At 38.0% G+C, this 22,085-nt stretch overlaps 1 protein-coding gene across 1 annotated transcript in view; it reads right to left on the reverse strand.

Annotated features, from left to right (window-relative positions):
• Positions 1–19,125: 19,125 nt before the first annotated feature.
• Positions 19,126–22,085, reverse strand: part of LOC128119015 (pro-neuregulin-2, membrane-bound isoform-like) — a 377,101-nt gene continuing 374,141 nt past the window's right edge. Inside the window, exon 2 of the mRNA XM_052751975.1 lies at positions 19,126–19,617. Within this exon, the coding sequence (XP_052607935.1) occupies positions 19,514–19,617 (104 nt within the window). The 3' untranslated portion in view covers positions 19,126–19,513. The remainder of the gene's footprint in view (positions 19,618–22,085) is intronic.

Below are 22,085 nucleotides of genomic sequence, written 5' to 3' on the forward strand. Positions count from 1 at the left end.
ATGTATGTGCAAAATAAATAAAAATACTAGAGTTTTCACCTTTCACAGAAGGCTTTTTTTTCCTGGTAAGAGACACTAGGGAGGAACTACTGTAATGACATTCTCTGCATCATTATCTGGGTATAGTCACACGGAAGCAAATGAGTAAAACATGATCAGTGCATACTACTGATTATTGATGCACTTTTCCCATTACCAATCATGCACAATTAAGAAAGAAGGAGCTCCAAGCTGTTCTCCTATGATGGTCCTCTAAACAACACTAGAATCACAGGGAAGAACAAAATGAGAAATGGGGGAAATAGGTTGAAATACTTTTAACTTTATGTGTGTAGAATGCATGGTATAACATAATGTGCCAAATTTGTTTCTGTTTGTTCTTCTAGATGGAGTGGATGAGAATGGGAGAAAGAGAGAGAGAGAGAGAGAGAGAGAGAGAGAGAGAGAGAGAGAGAGAGAGAGAGGAGAGACAGACAGAAAAAGAGACACAGGAGAGAGAGGCAGCCTGCTTAACCTTTCTTAATCTCAACTATAAATGAAGGAAACAATTAGGAAAGAAATATTAGGAGACAGTCCTCAGCATTCTCCAATGATATTTTAATATATTATAAGTTAAAGTGTTTGAGTTTGAAATTCTACAAACAAATATTCATAAGTTTAATGCCATTTCTCTTGAAATTCCTGGGGGGAAAACAAAATTTCAAATTATAAAGTAAGTTTTGAAATGTGCCAAAGCCAATAAAGGCTGCTGCAAGGAATGATAACTGTGCCAGACAAGTTTACATAGCTTTTGATTGTAGGCATTTATTGCTATAACCAAGTTCTAATATCAATCTCTATCTCTGAACTTCCTCTGTAACAGTTACCATCTTTGTTAGTCATAAAATTAGGGATTCACTTGTGCTGTTTATTATATCCAACATTTAAAATATAAACTTGGGATAGCAGTGATTCAGAATAAGCAATGAGAATGGGCATAATTTGTGGTATAAAAAAACTATCAAAAGTTATTTTTCATCATCATCTCAAGTGACAAAAGAGAGACCCAAGTCAACTGTGCAAACATATGTTTGCTCTGCTTTTATCAAAACAAAATAATTCGGGAAATCCCTCAGAATTTTTTGTAAGTAGCATCTGATTGTTATGTTCAGAACAGCTTGATATTATTTTCTGAATATCCTCCTTAAAATAGCTGAATGACTCACATTTTCAAAATAAAGGATTACATACATTATTTTGTAGGGCTCTGGCAGGCAGAATCAAGAAGTTGCAGAAAAAAAAAACACATCTGCTTTTTCTAACAATAGATTTTGATAGAATTGTTTATACCCCCAGCAGCCTGGCTCTCCAAACAGGTTTGCAGTCCCTAGACATCTGAATGTTATGCCTACCTCATTTTCATATTGTGCCTTGGGTTTTCCCAGAGAACACAGAACAATACTGCTCTCCTTTTGGCTCTCCTCGCTACATCCATGCTTTACACTCAATGCTACAATGTTAGGCACCTAGAGTGCTTATTAAGAAAACATTACCCTCAAACCATTTTCTAAAGCTTCATTTGAAGACGGGACGCACATTTAGAGTGAAATTGACTGACATATACAAATAAGTCAGAAAGTTGTAAAGGGAAACAAAGGGAACCTTCATTTCTACTGTGAGGCAGCCACTGATCTGCTTCATCAAGGTCCTTTGGACCTTTGAGTAAAGGAGTCAGGTGGCCAGTCCTCACACAGAAGGTAGACCGGGTGAGTCACGCAGTCACTCATGAAAGTGATGCATCTGTTTTCTGTTTCTTGCTATGCTTAGAGTTCTCATGTCTAAGAGATTTTATACAAGATATCTATGAAAGAAGAAATTACATGTACACAAGTACCACCTTCAACTTGGGAGATGCATTCCATTGCCACATCCTTGTATCTGAGTATGGATTATGTACTGAACTGGACAGATTTCTCATTGGGTTTGTCTTCTGTTCTACAATTTAGGGAGAGCAAGAAATTCTAGTGTGTTGTTGCATGAAAGAGCAATTGTACAGAATTATCTACTGTGCAGTTCAAAAAGCTAGAAGGAATTTTAAAGTATTTACCATAAAAAGTTGATACATGTTTGCACAGATGTGTGGATTTAACCTAGTTTGAACATTAAACAAAATATACATTGGATAATTAAACATCACATGGTACTTAAATAATACATATAGATTTTATGTTTTTCCATATCAGTTAAGCATTGTTTGTAATAGCCAGAACATGGAAACAACCTAGATGCCCTTCAACTGAAGAATGGATAAACAAAATGTGGTATATATACACAATGGAATACTACTCAGCAGAGAAAAACAATGACATCATGAGGTTTACAGGCAAATGGATGGATCTAGAAAAAATCATCCTGAGTGAGGTAACCCAGACTCAGAAAGACAAACATGATATGTACTCACTCATAGGAGGATACTAGATGTGGAACAAGGATGACTGGATTGCTACTCACATCACCAGGGAGGCTACCTGGAAAACAGGACCCCAAGAAAGACACGGGGATCGCCCAATGACGGAGAAATGGAAGAGATCTACATGAACAGCCTGGACATGAGTGGGGGTAATGAAGGGCGAGGGTCAAGGGAAAGAGAGCTTGGGGGAGCGGGAGATCCCAGCTGGATCAACAACAGAGAGGGAGAACAAGGAATAGGAGACCATGATAAATGAAGACCACATGAGATTAGGAAGAAGCAAAGTGCTAGAGAGGCCCACAGAAATCCACAAAGATACCCCCACAACAGACTGCTGGCAATGGTCAAGAGACAGCCCGAACTGACCTACTCTGGTGATGGGATGGCCAAACACCCTAATTGTCGTGCTAGAAACCCCATCCAACTACTGAGGGATCTGGATGTAGAGATCCATGGCTAGGCCCCGGGTGGATCTCTGGGAGTCCAATTAGCGAGAATGAGGAGGGTTTATATGAGCGAGAATTGTTGAGACCAAGGTTGGATAAAGCACAGGGACAAATAGCCAAACGAAGGGAAACACATGAACTATGAACCAATGGCTGAGGGGTCACCAACTGGATCAGGCCCTCTGAGTGGGTGAGACAGTTGATTGGCTTGATCTGTTTGGGAGGCATTCAGGCAGTGGGACCGTGTCCTGTGCTCATTGCATGAGTTGGCTGTTTGAAACCTGGGGCATATGCAGGATCGCTTGGCTCGGCCTGGGAGGAGGGGACTGGACCTACCTGGACTGAGTCTACCAGGTTGATCTCAGTCCACGGGGGAGGCTTTGCCCTGGAGGGAATGGGGGATAGGCTGGGGGGAAGGTGAGGAGGGCGGGAGGGGGGAGAACAAGGGAATCCGTGGCTGATATGTAGAACTGAATTGTATTGCAAAATAAAAATAAAAAAATTAAAAAAAGAATCTATTGTTAATAATTCAACAAATAAGGATGAGATAACAGGGGCTAATGGAATGGTGAATATGATCAGAGTACACTATATGCATGTACAAAAAATCACAATTGAAATACACTGTTGTATAAAATTAATATATACTCATTAAAAGAACTTAGCAGTAAGAAAAGAGTTTTCTCCTCAATGAGCTATATAATCCTCTCTCCTTTGGAATAGTCAGATGTTTGTGATCAATCACAAGTCCTTCCACTTTCATTTCCAGAAAGTCCAGAGATGAATTGGTCAACTACACAAGTGGACTTTAATTTGTTTTCTAATAGTCTTTAAATCTATGGACACAGGTCCCATATCCCCTGAAGTATTCATTTCATCATGGTTTTATTGCTTAAAGAATTCTATAAAATCTTATAGTGGAGAGAAATAGTTTGCTGATAAGTAGGTCAAGAGGTTGTATTAGCTGGCCAGTGCATTATAGTAAGTACCACAAAATGGGTGGTTAAAACAACAGAAATTCGTTTGGTTCCAGTTTTAGACAATGTGTGTCAAAGTTCCTTTGTGTACATTGTATGCATGTGTGTGTGTTCATATGTGCATATGTATTTCATGTGTGTGGATGTATATGTTCAAGTGTGCACATGTGCCTTAGAGACAAGAATCCACATCAGTCTTCTCTTTAATTGGTGTTCAACTTTATTATTTTGAGATGAGGTCTTTCGCTAAAGCTGGAACTCATTGATTTGCCTAGACTAACTAGCTAGCAAGCAATAGGGATTCTCCTGTCTGTCTCTCTGGCTCCTTCGTGCTGTGATTATGTTCTTCATTGTGCTATACTTTGTACATGGCTGCTGGGGATCAGAACTCAAGTCCTTACACTGTACTTTTTGTTCCTTCTCTCCAGCCCCCAAATTTCCTCTTTTTATAAGAACACAGTCCAGGTTATACTAGAACACACCCAATTACCTCAGCTTAGCTTCATTATCTGCAAAGATACTATTTCTAAATAAAGTCACATTTGCAGGTTCTGCAGTTTGGGATTTCAACATCTTTTGAAAATATACAACTTAGCCCATAACATAGGTGGCAGAAACAGAGGGCAGATATAAAGAAGAGTCACATCCGTGTGACTTCAAAGCCCATGCATTTTTTTCTCTCTATCATGGAAGCTATCCTGTGCCTCCTCATCCCAGCTCAGCCTACCCATTTCTCCTCCTATCTCTCCTTTCCAAAGTGTCACTTGGCTCTTCCAGCGCTCAAATTATTAGATCAAGACTAAGGACAGCGGAGACAAAGGCAGAGATGACTAGCACTTCTGGCACAGATTCCCTTACACCAGAGCTTTTTCGTGATGATTTATAAAAGAAAAGCGTGAGTCAGACTTATGAGGGTACACTTCCATCTAGATTTTATGATGATCCCTGTAACAGTAATCAGAACAGGGTCACAGACGTTTCCTTCTTTAAGCTGGCTGTGCAAAGAAGCCAGCATCTTTCCTCCTATCCACACTATTTTTCTCATGAGTTCTACATTTTATGTGGTGTACATGATAATATTTTTGGATAGGGAGAGGATCCATCTAAAATGAGCACCATCATGTTAGTTTGACTCTACCCAGTAATTTCAATCAGTGCACATTTTCCCTCCTTCCTCTTTTCCTTCCAAGTTTGGGCTGTGTATAGACTACAGTTAGTTTTAGGACCCCAAAAGAGTGGACAGCAGGGTCTCCAACTCCATGAGGGGGTGGGCATGATTCTCATGGTGTGTAGCTTCCTGAGCAAGGTCCTCCCTGGGATCTGACTTGGAGTTGCCAGCCAGAGTCTTAGAGTTCCATCAGGGCAGCAGAGTAATGTCTCTGCAGTACTCTGAACCTTTCATTTGTCACTGACATAGCTTAGTAGCTACCACCTATCTATCTTCATCAAGGGCACACAGGGACTTTTCCATCTCACTCATACCACAATCACCAGCAGCAATCTTCTAGACAGCAAAGTATCAGAGCTCCTTGTTCTACCTGCATGTCATTTTCTGTTCCATTCTGAGGTCCCTTCCTCCCTGTTCCCAGTAGCATACAGATGGGTTCACCTGCTCATTTCCTTTAATTAATATAAAATGTCTTTACATTCCCGGACAAAGCCTGAGGAAGGAAGATTGTCAGTCAGGCCTATCTCTCTTTCTGCTTATAGTCCTCAAAGACTATTTCCTTGTCTGAGCAGGGCTTCCCTTAGGTAAAACTCTATGATCCAGTTTATCCACCAAGCATTTCGATAGTGATTTTAATAAAGCTTCTCTTTGTTGACAGTCTGGCTTTCATGCCTCCTGTCTAACGCTGCACTGAAAATTCCCATTAGGGATGATAACGGCTGGATTTCACCTCCTTGGCTTTCTCTTTGCATTTCTTCAGGAACAATCCTAAATCGTTTTTCTCTATGATGGATGCTTCAGCTCACTTGGGGGAAAAGTCATGCATTTACAAAAATGTCAATGAGAGAGCCCCCTCTCTCTTGGAAACATACATACATACACACACACACACACACACACACACACACACACACACACACACACACACACACACACCACACTCATGCTATCTCTTAATCTCCTTAATGAAACAGCAGTCCATACAATTCTTGAGCATGCACTGAGAGCTTAACATGGTTCCAGACACTTAGTACACAGATTTTGTTTCATTCAATCCTGTCCATGACTCTGAGATAAAATATTTTCTCATATATTTATAAGGAGGAAACTAAGCCTTAGAAAAAAGATACCATCTTTCCCATATTCAGTTATTTGTAATTACCTAATTTATTCCAATTGCTTACAAATTGCAAAAACCTAAACCCATATGGCTCTCTACTTTTTGTTTGCTTCAATCTACAAAGCCGTAAGTACTTGAAGAGCTCTTTCCCTTTGGGTCTTCTAAAGTTACCAAGTGTCAGCTGCAACTCTCCCACTGAGGTATGCCCTCAGCACTCATTTTCAGTATGCAAATAGAAGCTCTCATGGCACCCCAATGCCTAAGCATTGTTCATGCCCATTGAGTGTAACTACCATAAATAACCATTAGCAGTCAACAGCTTCAGTAAAATAAAATAAAGACACAGACAATAAGTTCCAAATCTTCTAGAAACTTCCAAGCAAAGAAAAAGAGGTTTGCTTGCTTCTGGTGTTAATTTCTCATTTCACCAAGGTGAACCCATCTGGATGCAGCAAGCTAAGTTTCAGATCCAGATGTGGGACTTGTTCATGAAAGATGCTGTAACCTTCCATCCATTTCTACGTGTCCAGCAATTTCTCTGATATGTGATCTATGAAGACTGTATTCATTAGAAACAATTTATTTCCTTTTGTCTACTATATTACAGGGGTGGTAGGATGCTATTTCAGCTGCATCAGACTCTCACCATTCACTCAGAAAACACAAGTTCATCTGAAAGCAGGCATAACTAATGAGTACAATATAGAGGCGACCTCATTTCATATGTGTAAACACATTTCATATGTCTAAATACATTAGACTTGGAGGCCTTCCGGTAAATTTTCTTGTCTCTGGATCTTAGGAACATAAGCATAAGGAAACTGCCAGCTCTCCCCCTAGTCCCCAGAATTTCTGTTCTTTCCTCTTTAATTGTAAACTCTGGAAAAAGAAGAGAACAATGCTCAGAACTGTCAACAATCAGCATAGTAACGTTTTGTTTCCTTGGAGAATTTGGACAAAAAAACAATTTTGATAACATGGTACAAATTTTGATACAAAAATAGCATTCTGCTGCAAAAGTGATAGCATACAGTCAAAGAAAAGAGCACATTAAAGAGGATCTTCTAGTTAAAAGGCATTTACATTATTATTTTAATCATTCTGACACATTGATGAATGCTTAACCTTAGAGGACAGGCTGGAGGCTGATACGTTAATCACAAGATGTGTAAAGCTTTCTTTTGAGACTTCAAGGCAAACATTCAAACAAGAATTACACCATGGAGAATTCTCTAAAAGTTTGAACTTGCAAAACAGTCTAGGACTGACAGTCATATGCCTATGGGTATGCACATGATATACAAAAGAAATATATGAAATATTCATAATATACAAAAGAAAATAGGTCCATGAGCTCTTAGGGAAAGGTATAGTTGCCTTTTCCTCAAGATACTTTAACACTATGGGCTAAAAACTATAGGCATCTCTAGCCCCATAGCTTTGGGACTTGTACTGAGGTAGTATATCATAGTGGAAGCATGGGAGGTGTTGCTAAGCTTCCCAACTCATGGCCAGAAGCATAGGAAGAAAACATCAGATCTCATGAGCCCCAACAAGGACATCCTATCAGCATTCTAAAAATATCCCACTAGGCTCCAGTTCTTAAATTTCCACCCCTCACTCAGAATAATTGCTTCTAGCTCCACCCATTTACCTATACATATCATAATTACATTTTTCTTAGCAGCTAAATAACATTCTATTGTGTAAATACATCACATTTTCATTATCTATTCCATGCGGCTTCCATTTCCTGGCTATTGTGAATTGAGCAGCAATGGGTATTGATGAGCAAATATCTCTAGAGTAGGATGTGGAGTCCTTTGGGTATACATCTAAGAGTGGTATAGCTAGATCATATAGTAGATCTGTTTTTAGCTTTTTGAGGAACCTGCACACTGATTCCCACCTCCTTCTGGATTCACCAAGATAAAAAAACAAGCCTTTAGCACAGTGACATTTGGGGTACACTAAAAATTCAATATATTGCATGATAATTTTGAGATTTCACATAAGGAGAAGCAATAGTCACATTAACTCTATTATAATTTGCTATCTTCAAGGAAACAGATCTCTCGTGTGGTTTGAATGGGAAACGTCCTCCATAGATAGATTCATGTGCTTCAACATTTGGTCCTCATTTGGTGGCACTATTTGGAAAGGTTACGGAATCTTTTTGAAATGGAGTCCTATTGAAGGAAATAGGTCACTTTGGGTACTGAGTCTTGAGACTTTAATCTGATCTCTGAATACAAATGCAATGTGACCAGCCAGCTTCTTGCTCATGCCAACCATCATGTCTCCCCTGCTTTCTGCCGTATCTTCCATTATGATGAACTGTATCTCTCTTGAACTATAAGCCAAAATAAACCTTCTGAAGTTACTGTTGAGTATTTTATCACAGGAAAAGCAAACTAATACAATCTTTATAAAACATCAATTATTGAACAATTATTCTAGATGCACAGGATACTGATAGAAAGACCAAGTAAATACTACTAGAAAACAAAACTCTGACTTGGTTCTCGGCCCCTACAATAGAAAGTCAGTAAGCATGTATTTGTCTAACACGACACTGAGCTTTGTTGTAGTGTTTCCTTTCCATCAGTTGGAAGTTACTTCTAATTAACGGTGCCATTTTGTCTTCCTGTGGCTTACCTTTATCTCTCCACTGGCATCTCAGCCTTTCTAGCCAACAGGTAAAAGAATGTTGGCATCATCTTTAGCTTCTCCTATTGAATCAAATCAATCTCATGTCTAAACCATCAGCAAGTTCTCTTGGTTCTACCTTCAAAATACCCATAATCTGATGCCATCCTGCCATCCTGCCATCCTGCCATCCTTAGTACAATATTCCATTGTAAATGATCAGATCTCATGTAAATTGGTATAATTCTCTTCAGGCAGGACACTTTATTGGCCCTGATCCAGAATTCTTTTCTCAACCTGGCCAAAGAGTATCCCTTTAAAATCTCAGGTTAAATCATGTCATTCCTCCATCCAAACTCTCCAATGACTCCTTTTTTCCCCATTGGTTTTCAAGAGCCTGGCCAACCTAGCTGCTGAGCTATTCCTTAATCTCCTGACCTCATCACCTGATGTTCTTAGTCACACTTCTTTATTTGATTGTGTCCATGCCTACTCCCAAACATTCCTCCAGCACACCTGACTGACTTACACTTTGGGATTTCATCACTGGCTACCAGCTGTGCCTAGAAGAATCATTCCTATATATCTAAATCCTCCTCTCTTTACCTTCCCAATTTTTCAAATGTCACTAGCTCAATGAGCCATTCCTGCACTATTAAAATTTTTCTTTCAATGTCTTTTACCACCTAAATTATATCCCCTTCCCTCTATTTGTCTCTTTAGTGTTTATCAGTGTATATCATCATTTATCTATCTAATTTGTTTCCTCTGCCAACTGAAACTTTAATTTCAGCAAAGCAATGCCCTATTTTTTCCTCTTTCCATATGCCTTACTTCTACAAAAGTTTGTGATACAGAGGAGAAAGTCAAGAAATAATCACTAGCTAAATGACTAACACTTAACCACTGTGCATACTTTTGGGAATAAAGTGGATATATTTTATTAATCTTTAGGTTTTTTTTTTTTAAGCTACGTTTTATTTTCTGGAAAGAAGAGGGGAGGATGAAGCAGTGCTGGGGCATAGTAATGGGAAAGGAGGGGTAGAACATACTGTGGGTCTTCCCATGTTCCTGACAGTTGTTGGGATCTTACATCACTGACCATGAATTTCATAGTAAAATCATCTTGAGTATACGAGAAAGGGAAGGAAGATTCACACAATTCACCAAGATGACTAAGGTATTCCAGTTAACAGCTGGACATCATCAAGAGACCCAACTAATCTTGAGCTGTGCTGCAGACAGTCTCTCTTGGAAGGCAGCTTCTCCTTGAACTTTTGCATATTTGAATGTAGATTGGCGAGAGGAAGGGAAGTAGCGAGTACTTTTCCCCAGTGCCTCCTGACAAGAAGACAGTGATGGAGAGAATGAGGACACAGGGTTATTAGAAGGCACAAGTGATACTCAGCACCATAGGTTTTCCTAGCATTGTGAGTCACAGAAAGAGAAAAGGCCCTTTTGTCTCCCGGCCTACACTAGTCTACAGAGTGATGTCACAGGATGCCCCCTCTCCACTTTACACTGTGACCAAATAGTATCATGCAAATTATGAGCCTATTTAGCCAATTATTATGCACAACAGCTGTACTTATTTTCCCCGTGCCCAGCATTAGCTCTGCTTCCTGCTGTATGTATCACCTTAGCAGGCTGTTGTATTTATAGACTGTCTTCTAACATTTTATGTTATATCTCTCAACAATTGAAACTTTAAAAAATTATTAATAAGTGAATGTGAGACAATGTGGCAGCTCCACACATTCATTTAGTATGATTTCTTTATCAGGAAGCATTTCCTTGTTCATCTTAATTGTCTAGACACACAATACGTGTGTGTCTATATATGTATAAGTTAATGATTTATATAGGTGTATCTATAACAAACTAATCAAGAAAATACTTAATATTTGAAATAGTCGCATGGGGAAACTAAATGATAGTGATCAAACCTTATTTACATTGAATCAATTTTCGACCAAAACTGTGTTTTTTCTAGTAGTAGCGATGAACAAATGTTTTGTTCTGCTTCCCTCCTAATTGAATATATTTGAAACTTTTTTTAACATTGTTTATTTTATTATTATTATTATTACTATTATTATTATTATTACTATTATTATTTTGAGCTGAGGATTGAATCCAGGGCCTTGCACTTGCTAGGCAAGCGCTCTTCCACTGAGCTAAATCCTCAACCCAATTATTATTTTTAAAAGGAAATTTTTATTCACTCTACATACCAACCACACATCCTCCCCATTCCCCCTCCCACTCCCCCCAGCCTTACCACTCAGCCCAACCCACATGCCCTCCTCCAAAAAAAGTATGGCCTCCCACAGGGAGTCAGTAAAGCTGCATACATTCAGCTGAGGCAGGTCCAAGCTCCTCCCCCTGCATCAAGGCTGTACAAGGTGTCCCACCACAGGCAATGGGTTCCAAAAAGCCAGTTTATGCACCAGAGATAGATCCTATTCCCACTGTCAGGGGCAACTCAAATAGACCAAGCTACACAACTGTCTCGTCCATGCAAAGGGCCCAGTCCAGTCCCATGCAGGCTCCACAGCTGTCAGTCCAAAGTTCATGAGTCCCCACTAGCTTAGTTCAGTTCTATCTGTAAGTTTCCCCATCATGGTCTTGATGCCCCTTGCTCACAGAATCCCTCTTCCCTCTTTTCAACTGGACTTCCAAAGCTCAGCCTGGTGTTTGGCCTTGGCTCTCTACATCTCTTTTCATCAGTTACTGGATGAATGCTCTAAGATGACAGTTAGGGTGTTCACAAATCTGATCACCTAGTTAAGCCAGCTCAGGCACCCCCTCCACCACTGCTAGTAGTCTAAGCTGGGGTCATCCCTGTGGATTCCTGGGAACTTCCCTCACACCAGGTTTCTCCTTATCCCCATGATGTCTCCCTCTATCAGGATAGCTCCCTCATTGCTCTCCCATGCTGCCACTGTACCAGCTCCACCATCCTATTCTCCCATGCTCCCATCCCCCATCACCTACCCTCCATTGCCCCCCAACACTCCCAGTTTACTAAGGAGATTTCATCTATGTCCCCTTCCCAGAGCATTCCATGCATCCCTCTTAGGGTCCTCCTTGTTCCCTAGCTTCTCTGGAGCTGTGGGTTGTAGTCTAGTTATCCTTTGTTTTACTTCTAGTATTCACTTATGAGTAAGTACATATTATGTATGTCTTTCTTAGTCTGGGTTACCTCACTCAGGATGTTATTTTCTAGTTCCATTCATTTGCCTGCAAATTTCATGATGACATTGTTTTTTATTGCTGAGTAGCACTCCATTGTGTATATGTACCACATTTTCTTTATCCATTCTTTGGTTGAGGGGCACCTAGGTTGCTTCCAGGTTCTGACTATTACAAATAATGCTGCTATGAACATAGTTGATCAAGTGTTCTTGTGGTACAATTGAGTATTCCTTGAGTATATGCCCAAGAGTGGTACAGGTGGGTATTGAGGTAGATTGATTCCCAATTTTCTGAGAAACTGCCACACTGATTTCCTAAGTGGTTGTAGAAGTTTGTTCTCCCACCAACAGTGGAGGAGTGTTCCTCTTGCTCCACATCCTCTCCAACATAAGCTGTCATCAGTGTTTTTGATCTTAAAGATGGTATCTTAGAGTCGTTTTGCTTTGCATTGCCCTGATGACGAAGGACATTGAGCAATTCCTTAAATTTCTTTCAGCCATTTGAGATTCTTCTGTTGAGAATTCTCTGTTTAGCTCTATAGCCAATTTTTTAATTGGATTATTTGGTATTTTGATGTCTAGTTTCTTGAGTTTTTTATATATTTTGGAAATCAGCCCTCTGTCAGATGTGGGGTTGGTGAAGATCTTTTCCCATTCTGTAGGCCGCCATTTTGTCTTATTTACCATATCCTTTGCCCTACAAAAGTTTTTCAGTTTCAGGAGGACCCATTTATTGATTGTTGCTCTCAGTGTCTATGCTACCAGTGTTATATTTAAGAAGTGGTCTCCTGTGCCAATGCGTTCAAGGCTACTTCCTACTTTTTCTTCTATAAGGTTCAGTGTAAGTGGATTTATATTGAGGTCTTTGATCCACTTGGACTTGAGTTTTGTGCATGGTGACAGATATGGATCTATTTGCAATCTTCTATATGTTGACATCCAGTTATGTCAGCACCATTTGTTGAAGATGCGTTCTTCTTTCCATTGTATGATCTTGGCTTCTTTGTCAAAAATCAGGTGTTCATAGGTATGCAGATTAATGTTAGGGTCTTCAATTTGATTCCATTGGCCCATATGTCAGTTTTTATGCCAATACCAAGCTGTCTTTATTACTATAGCTCTATAATAGAGCTTGAGGTCAGGGATGGTGATGCCTCCAAAGGTTGCTTTATTGTACAGGATTGGTTTGGGTATCCTGAGTTGTTTTGTTTTTCCATATGAAGTTGAGTATTTTTTTTTTCAAAGTCTGTGAAGAATTGTGTTGGGATTTTGATAGGGATTGCATTGAATTTGTAGATTGCTTTTGGTAAGACTGCCATTTTTATTATGTTGATTCTATCTATCCATGAGCATGGGAGATCTTTCCATTTTTCTGATAACTTCTTCAATTTCTTTCTTCAGAGACTTGAAGTTCTTGTCACGCAAGTCTTTCACTTGCTTAGTTAGAGTTACCCCAAGGTATTATATATTATTTGTGGCTATTGTAAAGGATGGCGTTTCTCTGATTTCTTTCTCAGCCCATTTATCATTTGTATATAAAAGAGCTACTGATTTTTTTGAGTTAATCTTGTATCCTGTCACAATGCTGAAGGTACTTATCAGCTGTAGAAGTTCCCTGGTAGAATTTTTGGGGTCACTTATGTATATATCTTATCATCTGCAAATAGGGAAATTTGACTTCTTCCTTTCTAATTTGTATCCCCTTGATCTCTCTTTGTTGTCTCATTGCTCTAGCTAGAACTTCCAGTACTATATTGAATAGATATGGAGAGAATGGACAGTCTTGTCTTGTTCCTGATTTTGATGGAATCTCTTTGAGTTTCTCTCCATTTGATATGATGTTGGCTGACAGCTTGCTATAAATTGCCTTTATTATGTTTAGGTATGTTCCTTTTATTCCTGATCTCTCCAAGACCTTTATCAAGAAGGGGTGTTGGATTTTATCAAAGGTTTTTTCAGCATCCAATGAAATAATCATGTGGATTTTTTTCTTTCAGTTTGTTTGTATGGTGTATTACATTGACAGATTTTTGTATGTTGAGCCATCCATGCATCACTGGGATGAAACCTACTTGATCTTGGTGGTGTAGGCAGGATGAGGAGAGAGGGGAATTCTGGGAGGTGGAAGGCTGAGGCAGGGAGACACTGCCAGCCACCTCGAGGAGAAGCATGATGTAAGATACTGGTAAGCCATGAGACATGTGACAAGGTATAAATTTACAGAAATGGGTTAATTTAAGATATAAGAACAGATAGCAAGAAGCCTACCATGGCAATACAGTTTATAAGTAATATAAGTCTCTGTGTGTTTATTTGGGGGACACGAGTGGGAGAGATTTGTCCAGACTGCCGGCAGGCTGGGACACAGGAAAACTTCAGCTACATGGTGGATGATTTTTTTTTTTGATGTGTTCAGTTTGCCAGTAGTTTATTGAGTATTTTTGCATCAATGTTCATGAGGGAGATTGATCTGTAATTCTCTTTCTTTGTTGCATCTTTGTGTGGTTTGGGTATCAGGATAACTGTAGCCTCATAGAGTTTGGCAGTGTTGCTTCTGTTTTGATTATGCTAAACAGTTTGAAGAGTACTGGTATTAGCTCTTCTTTGAAATTATGGTAGAATTCTGCTCTGAAATTATCTGGCCCAGGGACTTTTTTGGTTGGGAGACTTTTAATGACAGTTTCTATTTCCTTAGGGGCTATAGGTCTATTTAAATTGTTTATCTGGTCTTGATTTAATTTTGGTATGTGGTACTTATCCAGAAAATTGTCCATTTCTTTCAGATTTTCAAATTTTGTGGAGTACAGGTTTTAGAAGTATGACCTGATGATTCTCTGGATTTCCTTGCTGTGAGTTGTTATATCTCCCTTTTCATTTCTGATTTTGTTAATTTGGATTCTCTCTCTCTCTCTCTCTCTCTCTCTCTCTCTCTCTCTCTCTCTCTGCCTTTTGTTTAGTTGGGATAAGGGCTTGTCTATCTTGTTGATTTTCTCAAAGAACCAACTCTTTGTTTCATTGATTCTTTGTATTGTTCTTTTTGTTGCTACTTTATTGATTTCAGCCCTTAATTTAATTATTTCCTGACATCTATTCCTCCTGGGTGAGTTAGCTTCTTTTTGTTCTAGAGTTTTAAGGTATTCTGTTAAATCGCTAGTGTGAGATTTCTCCTACTTCTTTATGTGGGCATTTAGTGCTATGAATTTTCCCCTTAGCACTCCTTTCTTTCATAGTGTCCCATAAGTTTGGTTATGTTGTACATTCATTTTCATTGAATTCTAGGAAATCTTTAATTTCTTTATTCCTTCTTTGACCCATTGGTGATTCAGTTGAGCATTATTCAGTTTCCATGAGATTGTAGGCTTTCTGTAATTTCTGTAGTTATTGAAATCTAATTTTAAGCCATGGTGGTCTGATTAGATACAGGAGGTTACTTCAAATTTTTTTGTATCTGTTGAAATTTTCTTTGTGACCAAGCATGTGGTCAATTTTGGAGAAGGTTCCATGGGATGCTGAAAAGAAGGTATATTGTTTTGTATTAGGGTGGAATATTGTGTAGATAGGTATCTATTAAGTCTATTTGAGTCATAATGTCTATTGGTTCCCTTATTTCTCTGTTAATGTTCTGTCTGGCAGACCTGTCCATTGGTGAGAGTGGGGTGTTGAAGTTTCCCATTACTAGTGTATGGGGTTTGATGTGCAATTTAAGCTTTAGTAATGTTTCTTTTACAAATGTAGGTGCCCTTGTATTGGGGGCATAAATATTCAGAACTGAGACTTCATCTTGTCGGATTTTCCCTGTGATAAATATGCAATGTCCTTCCAGATCTCTTTTGATTCATTTTAGTTTGAAATCTATTTTATTAGATATTAGGATAGCTACACCAGCTTGCTTCTTAAATTCATTTGATTGTCTTTTTCCACCCTTTTAATATGAGGTAGTGTCTGTCTTTGAAGTTGAGTTATGTTTCTTGTATGTAGCAGAAGGATGGATCCTGTTTTCATATCCATTCTGTTAGGCTGTGTCTTTTGATAGGCAAATTGAATCCATTGATAATAAAGAATGTTAATGACCAGTGATTGTTAATTCCTGTTATCTTTTGTTGTTAGTGTATGTGTATTTCCCTTCTTTGGGATTTGCTGCTACGGAGTTATCTATTGCCTGTGTTTCCATGGATGCATCTAACTTCCTTAGGTTGGAGTTTTCCTTCTAGTACTTTCTGTAGGGCTGGATATATGGATAGGTATTGTTTAAATCTGGTTTTGTCTTGGAATGTCTTGTTCACTCCATCTGTGTTGATTGAAAGTTTTGCTGGGTATAGTAGTCTGGGATGGCATCCGTGGTCTCTTAGTGTCTGCATTATGTCTGTCCAGGAACTTCTGGCTTTCAGAGTCTGCATTGAGAAGTCGGGTGTTATTCTGATAGGTCTGCCTTTATAGGTCACTTGGCCTTTTTCCTTTGCTGCTCTTAATATTCTGTATTTATTCTGTAGGTTTAGTGGTTTGATTATTATGTGGTGAGGGGACTTTGGGGGGGGGTCTAGTCTATTTGGTGTTCTATAAGCTTCTTGTATCTTAATAGGTATTTCATTTTTAAAGTTGGAAAAGTTTTCTTCTATGATTTTGTTGAACATATTTTTTGTGTCTTTGAGTTGGTATTCTCCTTCTTCTATCCATATTATTCTTAGGTTTGGCCTTTTCATGGTGTCCCAGATTTCCTGGACATTTTGTGTTATGATTTTTTTGGCTTTAGTGTTTTCTTTGATTGATGAATCTATTTTCTCTATTGTATCCTCCACACCAGAGATTCTCTCTTCCATATCTTGTATTCTATTGGTTATGCTTGCATCTGTAGTTCCTGTTTGTTTACACAGATTTTCTATTTCCAGCATTCCCTCAGTTTGTGTCTTCTTCATTTTTCTATTTCAATTTTCAGGTCTTGAACTATTTCCTTCACCTGTTTAATTGATTTTTCTTGGCTTTCTTTAAGGGATTTATTGATTTCTTCCAATTCTTTGTCTTTCTTTTCCTCAATTTCTTTAAGGGAATTTTTCATTCATCTTGAAAGGCATCTATCATCTTCATGAAATTATTTATAAGGTTGGTTTCTTCTGTTTCTTCTATGTTGGGATGTTCAGGTCTTGCTGTTGTAGAACCACTAGGTTCTGGTGGTGCCATATTGCTCTTTATGATGTTATATGTATTTTTGTACTGATGTCTATCAATCTCTTCCTCCAGTAGATGCAAGAGGTGTCTGTCTGAGGGAGCTGCTTTTGGTCCACTCTATGCTTGCTGTGTCTGTGTCTCAGGGGGCCACTCTTGGTCCAATCAGAGTTGTTGGTCCAATCAGAGCTCTTGGCCCACTGTTTGAAACTCTTAAAGTGTTAATGGGATGGCTATATAGATGAAATAGTGTCTTAGTGTCTGCCCTCCATGAGTCTTAGATTTAGCAGGGAAAACATTGAAATTCAAGCACCTTTCAAGAAAGTCATCTTTCTACCCATTGGGAATGCATATTCCAACAAATATATGAAAAGACAAAAATGAGCCCACATTCATCTGCTGATTGGCTGTTAACCAAAGACATGGGCTATGTTTTAATGATTAAAGGATTAAAGGGGATCATGCAAGAGGTGCACTTTTAAATAAAGGCAAATGGATGGAGAAAACTGCAACACAAGTAGAGTAGTCCAGGTTGCAGTGACTCAAGCAAGGTGGGTTTTTGTTGTTGTTGTTGTTGTTTAATTTTACTTTGTTGGTTTAGATTTAAAGATGCTGATCTTCTAGGAGATTTTTCTTATCTCTATTAGGTTTGGGTCTAGAAGGTGGGTGGTGCATGGTGAATGAATCACAGTTTAGACACATGCAGGACTGGATGCAGTCATTATGGGCACATATGTGCATTCTTTAAGTATTAGAACTATGTATTTGATTTCTAGTCAATATTAACACATTTCTGGGAGGTAGATTGATGGAGGCAGCCCTCAGAAATTAGTAGTCTGGAAAATTTCACAGCCTGGCTCTAAGTTATGTATAACCTAGCCAATAGGAATAAGGATGTATTTCTCAAAATAATCTGAGGTTAAGCCCTCATTTCATTGATAAGCTGGCCCAATTCAGAGTATAAAAAACACAAGAAATCAAGACACTTGAATTGCAGTGGTCTCTGCCATGTCCTGGCTAAGGACATTCAAACTAATAATTGAAACTGTTGTGAGTTTCTGTTTTCTCAGTTGCAGACAGTGACCTTGGGCAGTGGCTTATTTCCTATAGACTTCATTTAATTATCCATTAAAGGCAAGCTTGCTGTGGTAGTTTAGGATATTATTAAGAAAACTCTTACTATAATATTGCTTTTTGAATCTAGTTAATGCCGTTGCCTTTGGCAGATAAAGAGAATCCTGAGCAAAATGAACCAAGTGATCAAATAAGGTTAGAGGAGTTGGGATCATGTACCTGGTCAGTTATATACAAAGGTCAGAGAAGTATAGCTTCAGTAGAAGCATGACTGGGTTGGAAGTCCTGCATGTTGGCACTCAGCCACCAGCTCTCTGTCTTGTTATCTGTAGCATCACAGCAGACAGTTATACTTACACAATCCCTGATGATTTAATGTTTTATTAGGGTTATTTTAAATGAAACTTTAAACTTTATTTTTTATCTGTTTACTAATATTTATCGACTCTACATAATAATGAGGCCCAGTATGATAGCTCTGCATGTCAATACCCTATGCACTAATTAAATCACCCTCCCATCCTACACCCTTCCCAACACCTGTCAATCCCAATTCTATATCAGGTCAACTGATTTTAGTGCCCATATATGACCAAACATGTACAATACTAAGTTATTATTTGAATGTCACTTTTTTTTTTACTTAATACAATAGCTCTAATTTAAGTTTGATGTACATGGCAGGATTTCATTTTCTTTATAGTTGAATAATCCAAAGAATAAATATATCATATGTATTATCCATTTTTCTGATAAAGGGCAATGAGGCTGATACATATCTTAGTTACTGTTAATATTGCCATAAGTCTTGTGTGTATGCAGGAATTTGTTTGCTATTCTGACTTCATTTCCATATAATATACCTCCAGGAGTATGATTTTTAGCCTTTTGAAGAATCTCCATACATTTTTCCATAATGTTTATACTAAATTACACTCCTTCCATTGATGTATAAATTTTCTGTGCCTTTACTACCATAAAACTTCCAATAATACCCATGCTAGCTAGAGTAAGATGGTATATCATTGTAGCTTTGATTTGCATTTTCCTAATAACCAATTATATTGAGTATTTTCATACATTAGCTATTTATTCTTAATGAGATTGATAAACCTTTCCCTGATGTCTGAGGGTCACTGTTTTAAACAAAAGTAATGTGAATGAAATGTAAGGGGAAAAAGGACTCACACTCTAAAATACCAAACAGTGCAATGACATCCTTTTAGGTACCTGAAATTATAAATAGCTACCTGTTTTGATTGATACATTTGCTTCACATTGCCAAATAACAAATAATCCCTACCTTAGCAGCATAATACAGGCCCATGTAACATCTCACAGTTGTGTAGTTGGAATCTAGGCAAGCTCTGTTGAATCCTGTCAAGGTATTAGAAAATCAAAATCAATGTGATGATTTTCTTTGCTCTTATATAGACACTGTGGGAGGAGAATCTACTGCCTTTAGCTTGTTGGCAGAATCCAGCCCTGTATGGCGCTAGGTCCCAGCTTCAGTTTCTTCTTTCACTAAATTACTGAAGCTGCCCACATTTTTTCTCAGGCAGTGCCTCCATCTTTAGGCATCAACAGCTTGTCAACTCTTGCCTCTACTTCAAATCTCCCTAACTTTCTCTTCTGCTCTCCTCTGTCATGAGATCAAGAACATTCCCTGATTACATCTGTTCGTATAATTAAGTGACATTCATGGATATAACCTTCCCAGCCTAAGGTCGCTAGTTTAACTTAACCTAACACATTTCTGGAAGTAAGATTTCACAATTTTTAGAGACACTGAATGTGAGCTATATGAACTGTAGGGTGCCATTTGTAGAATTCTACCTAATGAACAATTCAGTAAGCATTTTCTGGAAGCCATAAGACCTAACTATAATGATCATTTTTGACAGGCTATCAAACATTATGTAAGATTACACAAATAATAATTTTATGCCTAGTAAGGCATAATAAATTTGTATCTATTTTCATGTAATCCAAAGATGCTGGCCATTTCTGTGACTAGACGATATTGAGTAGTATATTATCTAAAGCAAAAATTTTACTTAGAAAACAATTTAACCCAGCAAGAGATATAGGCCAGTGGTAGATTACTTGTCTAGAATACCCAAAGCTCTGAACTAAATTCTATACAGGAAAAAATTCAATTAAACCCATACTCACACAGCAACCAAAGTCATCTTAGAAAGCTCAGTGATACTATGAGAAATATGATTCACACAAGTAACCAAGTTATGTAGGTAATATAAATCAAAACTCTTCTTTCTAAATATATAGTCATAATAGTTTGGATAGCTATTTGACATCACCTCAACGGTCTGTCATCTTTATTTTTGTGTGTGCGTTCCCAAGTAACAAATTCAATACACAAAAAGAAGTGAAGGAATTTTCACATGTCAAGAAAAGGAACAATAACAAAGAAACTTCCAATTACTCCCACAAAAACGAAATAACTTCTCATGCTGACATGAGTGACCCACATGGCTCTGAGAGCCAAGCACAAACATGGAGAATGAAGTGAGAATGATAGCAGCTTATGGATTATATAAAAACCATCAGAGCTCCATTCACTCATCAACTAAATAATAATAATTTAGCGCTCATCTCCCAGAAGATTTTGCTTCCGTTCATCCACTTTGGTGCACTTAAATGGTTATAGCAAACTTTTCCTGTCAGTCAAGTGTCTAAAGCACAAAACAAATTGTCTCTGAAATATTTTAGGACAAATTAAATAAAAACCATTCATGTGCCAAATTGATATGGGTATCTATTGAGAATCATCACTCAATAAGTTGAGCATAATATTTAAAATGAGTAGCTTTTAGAAGATGACTATCAGCAATTAATACTTTAAAAAGTCTTCAAGTTATTTCTTACACCTTTTTTCTCCTATAAATGTTTCACTTCATACTTACTTGACTAAACTAATCATTTTTATAAGAATAATTCGTACTCAGTTGTCAATAGTCTACAAAAATCCCTTGTGAAACAGATTGAGGAAATTATAAGATGCATTGCATTGGCCTCACTTGCTAAACTAAAAATTTGTGTAAAAAAAATTGTCATTCGTGAGAATTACACTATCAAGTCACCTAGTTACTTTCATTGCCTTAGAAAACACTTTCATTAATTTTCTTTAAGCTTAAGACTTAGACTTTTTGTTGCCCCTAAGACAAATATTCTAGTACATTCTAACCTTTGTGTAGTCCCTTTAGGCACAACTTTTTACAGCATTCCATTAGGCCATGTTTTGTTATGTGAAGTTTGGGTGCTGGGGTAGAACCTGGGGCCTTGTATATGCTAAGTACATGCTCTGCTATTGAGTTCCACCACAGCATTTCTCTATTGTGTTTCATCTTTGCTAATTTCTGGTTTAGATGATCTTGTGAATATGTGCTTTCTTTGGTAAATGTTATGTATTTATAAATAACAAAAATGATAGTTTTCTCATCCATATTTCTTAGATTTTTTTTGTATTTTTCTGGGTTTCTTTTTTCCTAGAGAACACTTTTTTAAAAGTGAAAGGAAATGTTTTAAAAGTCTTAGTTTTACATAAATATTTAACTCCCACTCTAACATATACACACAGGCTTACCTATTATCAGGATCTTACACTGGTGTGGCATTTCTGTCACAATCAGTGAGCCAAATTAAACATTATTATTTAGTTCTTACTTTAGATTGTTCACCCATTGTGCTAAACAGTTCATGGATTTTTTTTAATTGAATTTTTTTTCATACAATATATTTGAGGAAGTGATTTTCCTTTCCCAACTTTACATAGATCTCCTCCTCCCTACTCACCCCCCCACTCATAAGCCTTTCCTTTTTTC

The sequence above is a fragment of the Peromyscus californicus genome, unplaced genomic scaffold, assembly GCF_007827085.1.
Source record: "Peromyscus californicus insignis strain IS unplaced genomic scaffold, ASM782708v3 Scaffold_23__1_contigs__length_62951481, whole genome shotgun sequence".
Classification (NCBI taxonomy): Eukaryota; Metazoa; Chordata; class Mammalia; order Rodentia; family Cricetidae; genus Peromyscus; species Peromyscus californicus.